Below are 10,605 nucleotides of genomic sequence, written 5' to 3' on the forward strand. Positions count from 1 at the left end.
AACTGGTTAAAGAATATGTAAACCCAACATTTCATATTCCTAAAATGTGCCTTTGTGTGAAATCCCTGGTGTTCCTGCCCGTCTTTGTGCTTTCCTATTAAAAACTGACCACACTACACAGAACCATGGTTAGTTCTCTAGCTGTGCTGGGAACCCAGTCTCCTCTCCTCAGACTTTTCCTGACACGTGCCCACTGCACAGCCTTTCACTAGGAAGCTCAGTGTGCTGCTGTTTCTCCTCCCCCCCAGCTCTTATGCAGTTGAAAACAGAGGCAATGTGAACACTTAAAAAAAAGGGGAAAAAAAGGAATTTATAATGTTTTTTTATATTAATACACAAATGTTGTGCATTTCTTTTCTATTTTATACTGAATGGGTTGTGTTACAAGGTGAGAGTTTATAATCACTTTAACTGCTTTCCGCCTGCCATATTGTCAAATAACGTTTTTTCTGGGAGGACCATTTATGATGTCCTCCCATTCTTGCCACACCGTGGCAATGTGTGGTGCACTGTGTGCCTCAGACACAGAGTATCACCGATCGTGGTAAAGAGTTGATGACATATGCTCTTTACCGTGTGATCAGCTGTGTCCAATCACAGCTGATCACATGTAAACAAATGCCAGTTATCAGCATTTCCTTTCCTCAGCACTGTCAGTGTCTGAGGAAAGGAAAGACAATAACCATCTTTCCTGTGGTGACCTGGGCATTAACACCTATAAACAGGGCACTGATCAGTGTGCATCAGTGCAGCATATCAGTGCCCATCAGTGCTGCATATCAGTGCCCATCAGTGCCGAATATCAGTCACCCATTAGTACTGCATATCAGTGTCCATCGGTGCATCATATCAGTGCCCACCAATGCCGCCTTATTAGTGCAGCCTCATCAGTGTCTCTTCATTAGTGCCCATCAGTGCCGCCTCATCAGTGCAGCATCATCAGTGCCAATCAGTGCAACCTCATGAGTGCCCATTAGTGCAGCCTATCATTGCCCATCAATGCAGCCTCATTAGCGTACATCAGTGAAGAAGAAAAATTACTTATTTGCAAAATTTTACAACATAAACGAAAACAATGTTTTGTTTTGTTTTTTCAAAATGTTCAGGCTTTTTAGTTTGTTTAGCAAAAAATAAAAACCCCAGCACGTTTGGAGATGGAACCTCCATAGAACCAAGTTGGAAATTTCGAGGAATACAATTTAACATTTGAGTCTAATGTCAGGTGTGACTCCTGTAAAAAAAACACATCCGCCTTATATCGCCCAATCTCTTCTAAAATGTTATGTCTTTTCCCTGCAGAATTTAACCCTTTGACGTTATATGACAAAAAAATTCTCTCTACCATAGCTTCCTACTCCACCCTTGCCCTTTGCTTATAGAGTCCCTGAGAGCCACATTCCCATCCCCCTCTCCCTCCCTCCCTCCCTACCTCACCTCCTCTCCCCACCCCCCCATCCCCACTCCCTCCCTCCCCCCCTTGTTAGGCCTCGACCTAGCCTCTGAACCGTGGATAGACTCTTTTCTCATTCTCCACTGGTTCTCTTGACCTGAGGTAGGCTTTAGACCGCGCCACCCCCCACCAGTTCCTTTTAAGATGGGAGGACCCGGGGCCAAGGGGGTAGATCTCAAATCCCCCCATCTCTCCTTCCTCCTCAACCCCCCCCCCCCGTTACCACCACCCACCCTCGCCCCCCCCCACTCCTACCCCTTCAGGTCGCTGCATCCTATTCTATCCATTCCGGCAGTTCTAAAGCCGGAATGCCTAGTTTATGACAGAATCCTTCAAGATCTTCAGGGAATGTTAATCTGGCCGAAACTCCATCTTTCTTTCCAATGAGGCAAGCCGGGAAGCCCCATTGATATTCAATCCCCAATAACCACATCTGTGCCAAAAGTGGTTTCAAATGTCTCCTTCGGGCCAAGGTTTCCCGTGCCAGGTCTGTAAAAATCTGAATTTCAATTCCCTTATAGCTCAAAGGTGCTTTCCTTCTCAGGCATGACCATATTTCGGCTTTATCTTCATAGAATCTGAATCTAACTATTATGTCTCTTGGCCACTCTCTCTCTCGGCTTTTTGCCCTTCCTATGCGATGTACACGCTCAATTTTGAGGTGATCCTCGGTGTTGTTTTCCAAGATGGGTAGAAAAAGGGTATTAACAATATCCCTCAAATTTTCCCCTCTTTCTTCTTTGACTGAGCGTATTCTTAAGTTTTTCCTTCTATTACGGTTTTCCTGATCCTCTAACCGGTATTGTAGCCTCCTCTGGTCCTGTTTAATTATAAGAAACTGTTCCTTTAACAGGTTTAATTATTTTGCTTGTTGATCAGACCTAGCCTCTGTCTCCTCCACCCGTGTCAGGAGGTGGCTTATATCTGTTCTCAGTGCGCCAATTTCCCCCTTTATTACCTCTTCTAATTTCCCTAACATGCCACTCATTTCTTCCTTTGATAAAGCTTGTGTATCTAATCTTGATTCCTCCCTGTGGCTTATGTCTTGTTCCCCTTCTGTCGATGTATCAGCCTTAGCTGGATTACATTCTCCAGTTCCTTTTATGTTCTTCTCCTTTTCAGTTTTTTTTTTGGTAGCCGGGCTCCTAGAGCTCACCTCCTGGGTCAGATTTTGTTTTATAGTAATAGTGGGGCCCTTATCCTGAGGGCCCTTAGGGGCAGATCCCCTAGTTGTACTCATATTATCTCTGTTTCTTGCTCTAATACGTTTCCCCAGTTTTGTATAGGTTTAGGGATTTATCGTACCCGGGCAGGAACCGTTACAGTTCAAAAGTGAAAATTAGAGGTGGCTAGCAGGGAAAAAAAAAATAAGGAGGCCAGGGGGGCAGATCAAGGGGAAGTGTGGAGGAGATATGAGAAAGAGATCCGACTCTCTCTCCACCCTCCTATCTCCCCTCTCGCATATCCCCAGAGTTCCTAACTTATATGGAGGCTTTTACTCACTCCATATAAAGGAACCTATGGAGGAACAAACCGCGGGGGGGGCGAGATAAAAATCTTAACAGTAAGCCGATAAGCAGTTTAATGCCACTAACTGTTATGCAGTTTTTTTTACCATAGATAGATAATTATAGGCATTAATTTAGGCTCTTCCCACCCCTCGCATCCCTGGGCACAGAAAAGAGAGCAAAAGTACACCTCAGGCCGCAGAGACGTATGTTCCAATTTTAAACACCTGCAATCATTCGGGATGTATCATCTAGCATAAATCCTCCATAAAACAATCTGCTAGGGATCTGTTATTTATAGTCAGGGCATGTGCATTTTGGCCACAGCAAAGCAGCATAGACCTGTCAAACATCATCATCCGTCATTCAAAAAGGCAGTGATTTCGATTTCATCAATAAAGTCTTTCTTACCCCTCCATTAGAGCAATGTTCTTATTATCTGGGTACTCATGCAGATCAGGATGCAGGACCTCTGTGTAAGCTGCTACAGACCCGGAGGTCCGCCTTAAGATTACCTGAACCCCCCCAGGACCCGGGGTGGGGGTGTGGATCCAGTAGGTGCGGGGAGATGCACGCCATTCCTTAGTGCTTCAGGTGCCCCTCGGCACCGACGCTACTTACTTCCTTCTTGCGGTAGCTAGCGAGTGCTAGCTCCAGGTGGCGGTGGTGACGGCGGTGGGGGAGCGGGGCTTGCCGCGAGATCACTGCGTACCGCGAGCGGGTGGATCGAGAGAGCGGAGGATGATCCGACGGCGTTGCAGCCTCTCACGCTGCGCTGACATCCTGACCTCCGGCGTGGCGCGGACCAATCCCCTCCCTCAACGTGCGCGCCTCACATGCTGCACGTTTGAGATCAGCGTTTTTCAACCACTGTGGGAAAAATTCTAATGCTTGGTCTATTTGTGAGCCGAAGCGCGTGTTACGGACTATAAATAGCTCCGGTGTCACTGTTACACTGACAGGAGGAGACATCGCAGTAGATCGCCGATGTGCAGAAGAGCGCCGATGGATCTGGACTCTGGAGGATTATCGCGGACGCAGCACAGAAGAGCGCTGAGTGACGGATCTGGAGGAGACATGAGAAGAAGAGCGCCGACTGATGGATCTGAATGGAGACATGCACAGAAGAGTGCTGAGTGTGACGGACAGCGGCTATCTGGAGAAGACAAGCGCAGTAAGTACTGAGTGACAGTGAGACAGGAGCAGATACTGCAGTGATGGACAAGTTTTTGAAAAGGAAAGAACTGGACTCTGAACAAAATTCGGAGCCAGATGAGAGCCCAAGTATGAGTGGGGATCAAAAGAAAGCAAAGATGGTTAGCTCAAGCAAATTCTCTGGCACAAGGCAATATAGCGAAAGCTATATTTCATTTGGATTTACTTTCACCGGAGATGCAAAGAAACCAACTCTACTGTGCGTGGTGTGTGGTGAAAAGCTATCTAACAGTGCTATGGTCCCAAGTAAACTTAAATGCCATCTCCAAACGAAACACCCTTCGCTTCAAAACAAGAATGCTGACTATTTTGTTCGCCTGCATGAAAACACGGAGAAACAGGCAACTTTCATGGGAAAAACCACAAAGGTAAATGAAAGAGCTCTTTAAGCTAGCTATCAAGTTGCTGAACTTATAGCCAAGTCAAAAAAATCGCACACTGTGGCGGAGACATTACTTCCCGCCTGTAAAGCTATTGTAGAGGAGATGCTCGGACCTGAAGCAGCTAAGAAAATAGCCAAAGTCCCTCTCTCAGACAACACAATTTCCAGACGTATTAATGACATGTCTGCAGACATCGAAAGTGTGGTTTTGGAAAAGATCCGTGAGAAATTTGCATTGCAACTTGACGAGTCTACTGATATCAGTGGACATGCTCAACTCTTGGCCAATGTGCGTTTTGTGGATGGTGATGCAATTAGAGAAAACTTCTTTTTTTGCAAGGCATTGCCAGAAAAAACAACAGAAGAAATTTTTCGGGTCACATCAGAATACCTTGAACAAGGAGGACTTAAGTGGGAAAACTGCACAAGTGTCTGCACCGATGGAGCTGCAGCCATGGTCGGGCGCACCAAAGGCTTTGTAAGCAGAGTGAAGGAAAGAAATCCAGATGTGATTGTTACGCATTGTTTTTTACAACGTGAGGCCCTCGTAGCCAAGACTTTACCAGCAGACCTAGTTCCTGTGTTGGATGATGTTGTGCTCATGGTAAACTTTGTAAAGTCACGACCCGTGAAAAGTCGCATATTTGCAGCTTTGTGTGAGGAGATGGGAGCGAAGCATAAAACCTTGCTGTTTCATACGGAGGTCCGGTGGTTGTCGCGTGGCAAGGTCTTGGTTCGTGTGTATGAGCTGCGGGAGGAACTTAAAGTGTTTCTGACAAATGAGAGGTCAGATTACGCAAAGCTGCTTGCAAGTGATGAGTGGTGTGCAAGGCTGGCATACCTGGCAGATATTTTTCATCTTCTGAATGAACTGAACACACGAATGCAAGGCCGAAATGAAAACCTGCTTACAAGTACAGATAAAATAAATGTATTCCGTTCAATGGTGCAACTCTGTCATCAACACGTGGAAAGTGGCAATCTTAAAATGTTCACACTCACCAAGCAATGGCAAGGTGTTCACACTGCTGCACTGTGTGAGATAATAGTTAAACACTTAAAAACTCTCGAGGAGAAGTTTTCATTTTATTTCTCTTCAGTCTCCACTAAATGCCTTGACTGGGTTAGGGACCCTTATAGCTCAGCATCAGTTGGTGGAAAGGACATGACTTTACAGGAGCAGGAGGAACTAACTGAACTGAGACAAAATCGTGGTTTCAAGCTAAGATTTGCTGATCTACCTTTGGACAGTTTTTGGTTGGATACTGCCAAGGAGTTCCCCGTTCTGGCAAACAAAGCTATTTTAAAAAAATTGCTCCCATTTTCCACTACATATCTGTGTGAGGTGAGCTTTTCAAGCCTGATTGCTATAAAAACTAAAGACAGAGAGAGACTGAGAGCTGTTGACGAAGAGCTACGTGTGTGTCTTTCTTCGATTCCTGCCAGAATATCAGCTTTGTGTTCAGCCAAATAGGCCCAGGTTTCGCACTGAGTAAGTAAACAGAAATATGAACAATTATAAAATACTTTATTATTTCATAATAAAGTAATTATAAAATAATTTCTTTGTGTTTATTTGATTCCTATTCAAGAGAATTACTTTATATATAGTCAATATAGGCACAGTTAATTTTTTTTTAACATTTTCTAATGGTGGTGTACCTCGTAATTTTTTTCATGAAAAAAGTGTGCCTTTGCACAAAAAAGGTTGAAAAACACTGTTCTAGATAGATGAGTAAGAATTAAGTAGGGCACAGCCAGGTGCCCACATTAAGCTGTGCCTAGTCAAAACAAAACGCGACTCTCATATTACAATCTGACTCATCATAAAAAACTAAAAGTTGTAATACCGTCACAGGAAGAGAAGAAAGGAAAGGAAAACAGAGGAGAAAGAAAAAAAGCTAGAGAAGAGAGAATAGTCTGCCCAAACGCTGAACCCAATCGCCAGAGCAAACATTATTAACAGGAGGAAAGTAAATAGCAGTAAATGCAATACTGGATGCTTCCAGGCACATCCTAAAAACATAAAATATATCAAGGACTGAGTTGATCTGGGGACTTTCTCCCTCTCTAGTAGACCAGTCCTTACAGCACTCCTCATCTATTTCTGATCCTATGCCTCGTTCCCAAGCTATCATGAGCGGGAGTTTACTGGGGGTGGTGACAAACAGCTTATACAGCTCTGAGATGCCTTGCTTCTGGGCCTCACCATGGAAGCATCTACCGTATTTATCGGCGTATAACACGCACAGGCGTATAACACGCACCCTAACTTTAATAGGAAAGTTTCAGGAAAAAAACTCTCCACAGCCCCCTGCGTTTAACACGTAGCACAGTTTACCCTCTATTTTCAGGGAAAAAAGTGAGTGTTATACGCCAATAAATACAGTACTTAAAATGCTGTCCGTGTGGTGATATCCTATCCCTTGTACGAAGCTGAGACAATGGATAATTTGATGTAAATGATATAGGTCAGTGTTGGGCATCTCAAGCTGTTGTTGGAAGTTTGAGGTAGGTCGTATACCCCTATGGTTAAGGAAGTGGCCTATACGAAAAAGGCCCTTATTCAGCCACCATTGAAATTGTCGTGGGTGCGGGCCATAAGGGAAATCCGGATTTTTAAAAATTGGTGCTACTGGTGAGTGTGTTGAATGGAGTGAGACTAATTTGCAGAGAGAGTACCATAAATGTAAAGAATGGGACAAAGTAGGACAAAGAAGCCTTCCGATACTTGGGTGGTACCCACATCACAAGATCTATAGGTAGGGGAGCACAAGCCTGGGTCTCCAGAGCTATCCAGTCTGTTTTTTAAAATGTAGAGTATAGTTGGGTCAGCTAGGTTAACTGAGCAGCCCTATAATATTTTCCGAAGTCTTGAAATCCTAGTCCATCTGATTCATGCAGTGTGAACATTATTCAGCATTGACCTTTGGGGCCCCAAATAAAGTGAAATAATTGGTTCTGAAACCTAAGACGATCACTAACATGAACAGCCACAGGCAAAATGCAAAAAAAATAAAGGATTTTTGGTAGCGCCATCTTAACTGCAGCAATTCTGCCCATCCTGGATAAGGAAACACAGATGGACCAAATCTCTACAACCCATAGTAGGTGACCAAAAAGTGACAAATAATTTGCCTTATAGAGCCTTGCTATAGCGGTCAGCTTAATTCCTAAATTCCTAAATACAGCAAAGAGCCTGTCTGCCAAATAAAACAAAATAGTTTTTTCAAAATCCACAAGATATCCTTGTTTAGGTTAATGTTAAGAACATCTGTCTTTTCCCAGTTTACAGCTAGGCCCAAGATACATCGCAATCTTTCAAGCAAATCAATTAAGGACAGAAGGGAGGTGAGAAATAAGAGTAGATCATCAGCAAACAACGCACATTTGTGTTGTTTGTCACTGCTTTCATAAAATGATGTTGTAATGGAAAATAAATGTGCAAGTTTTTAAATACTGTATATAAATATGGTATATTATGCATATTTGAATAGCCAATGGGTATGAAGACGCTGATCCTCGGATGTAGACCAATAAATAAACAGAGCATTCTGTCCAATGAAATTAGGTTGTTAAAACCGCTGCGATTCCTTGCACAAAAGTCTTATGCCTCGTACACACGGCCGGACTTTCGGAGAAAAAAAGTCAGACAGGCTTTTTTTCTCAGAAAGTCCTACCGTGTGTTGCCTTCATCTGACTTTTTGGTCGGGAGTCCGACGAACCTTAGATAGAGAACCTGTTCTCTTTTTGTCTGTCTGACTTCCTACCGCCTCCTGGCAGACTTTAGCACTGTCAAAAGTCCGACCGTGTGTACGAGGCATATGGCTCCATTGACACCTAGGCGATTTGAATTTGCGGGCAGAATTGTGGCAAAACATGGGTTGTGTTTGTGATGCCATTACTTCCTAATGGCACCCCAATCGCGATATTATTTTACCGTGATTGTTGTGCGATAAATTGAGCTGCAATCATGACAAATCGCAACGTGTCACCCAAAAGAAGATCCTGCTCCTTTTTGAGTGACAAGCTGTGTGTGTTGAAATTTTGCCGCAATTTGCAGCACGATTTATCATGGCAAAGTCGCACTGTGATTTGGGTGTCTGCATCCCACGTTTTGACAATATTTCAAATTGTGGGCAGAATCGCAGGGTTTCCGTCCGCAATTTAAATTGTGTAGGTGTGAATGGAGCCTTAGGTGTTTTACTATATTCTAGAAAAGCCTTTCCTAATCTTTTTAAGGTGGATGAACCCTTGAAATAACTTTGCAGGCTCAAAGAAACCCTGTTATTAATTACTACATCTACAGATCACCATACATTAGTGTAATGGTTCTTGGGGATAATACTCCTTACATTTGGGGTCATTTGGAACATTTCCCCTTATCAGATATCTAAAATGATCATTGGCACCAGTGGTTAATTATCTGCGAGGCAGAAATTGCTCACTGCTCAAGGAACCCCTAACAACCTCTGGGAACCCTATGGCTTTATTTTGAATATTACTTTGATTACAAAGTGCCACTGTCTTGTTAGGGTTCTAGGTTAAATTTAGTTTTTGACCTCACTGTAGTAAGTGAAGCAGTGATTGAATGTTTTGGTTTGTTTAGGGTTTTGTGAGCTGAGAGTTTTCTACACCTGCCTTTGAAAGAGATTTTTAGATTATAGGACACAGAGATTCAAATGATCGGTGTAAATATCGAACGTGCCCCAGACAATCTTCGGAAGGAGGCATCCACAAGGTGGCTGGGGGGTAGTAAGGTAGTTTAGGAAGTGTTGCAAGAGGGTTTTGGGTCTCTTGGGGCTGCTGCCCCTGGAGGCAGCTTTAATGAGACAAGAAATTGTAGTCTGGGCCTCAGCAGCTGACCGGTGGAGGGACTGGAGCAGATTGGCGATGGATGTTTGCTGGCGAGCACTGCTCTAAAGTTCTGGTTTGAAGAAGGATCTCATTATCTCCCTTACTGAGGGTCTACCTGTGGATGCTGTGTGGCAGACAACTGCTGGGACACTGTGACTAAAGACCCTGCTGGGGAACTATTAATCTGTCAACTTCCTGTCATGCATTAAATCACACTACTCATTGAGTGTATTGCTAAGTATTCATCACAACTTGCAAAGAAGATACAGGTAGCACGTTAAAAGCATGACTGAAGCTTTCTTGGAAAGAAGTACCAGCATACATGCTATAAATAACTCAGTTCTGCTAGGTGATAAACATTGGGCATGTGCCAGAAAGTGTTTTCCTGAGCTAATGTAACTAGCTTAATTCTGCGAAAATCCTATAAGTGAAGCTTAGTGAGCAAAAATTATAGAAAACACAAGCATCTGCTGTTTGTTTTCTTGAATTATTCTAGCTAGCAGGATAGCATAGGCTTCTGTAACTTAACCAGGCTTTTTATTAAAGTATAGCTTGTGCAGGGATCTGCGGACCTCTGCTGTTAGCTACTAATATTACAGTGTTATGTATAATTATGTATTAAAGTGGTTGTAAACCCTGTTACACCACTTGTACCTACAGGTAAGCCTATAATAAGCACTGTTTAGGAGATATTTACTGTATCTGCATATGCCGGCAAATGCGCACTGAAGAAACGGCCGCTCGAGCCGTTTCTTCAGGAGCCGTGCCGTGAGCGGTGGCTCCTGCGTGCATGCGGCCAATCACAGTGCCAGAGCCCGTGACTCCTCCAAAATAACTCTGGGAAATATTTTGCCGGTCACAGCGGTGTACGGGGACTGCTGCAACAGCTTTGATCTAAGGTATGTATTTCATAATGAGCTAGTATGCGATGACTACTAGTGTCAGGAACCATAAATCAGACTGAGACAGAAGTGCAGTAAAAATCACTCTTTTTTAAAAAAAGGTAAAATGGTACAAACAGAGCAAACATAGTCAAAACATAGCCAGAGTTCAGTAACCAGAGCGGGTAGTCGGAACAAGCCAGTGAAACAGGGATCCAGAGATAAGCATAGTAGAGGGAGTAAACAGGATCAGCAACCAGAAGCAAAGTCAGCCAGGCAAAAGTCTTTAACAGAAAAACACATTAGAGAGTA

The 10,605-nt window shown here is 43.7% G+C and overlaps 1 protein-coding gene across 1 annotated transcript; it reads left to right on the forward strand.

Moving 5' to 3' along the window:
- Positions 1–4,658: 4,658 nt before the first annotated feature.
- Positions 4,659–6,029, forward strand: LOC120930365 (zinc finger BED domain-containing protein 5-like). Its single transcript, XM_040341561.1, has one exon. It carries the CDS (start codon positions 4,659–4,661, stop codon positions 6,027–6,029), a length of 1,371 nt encoding a protein of 456 aa, XP_040197495.1.
- The last annotated feature ends 4,576 nt before the right edge of the window (positions 6,030–10,605 follow it).

The sequence above is a fragment of the Rana temporaria genome, chromosome 3 (genome assembly GCF_905171775.1).
Source record: "Rana temporaria chromosome 3, aRanTem1.1, whole genome shotgun sequence".
Lineage (NCBI taxonomy): Eukaryota > Metazoa > Chordata > Amphibia > Anura > Ranidae > Rana > Rana temporaria.

What these genes read in the sequence shown, in the direction of transcription:
- LOC120930365 (XM_040341561.1), top strand. Translation starts at nt 4,659, where the DNA reads ATGCTCGGACCTGAAGCAGCTAAGAAAATAGCCAAAGTCCCTCTCTCA.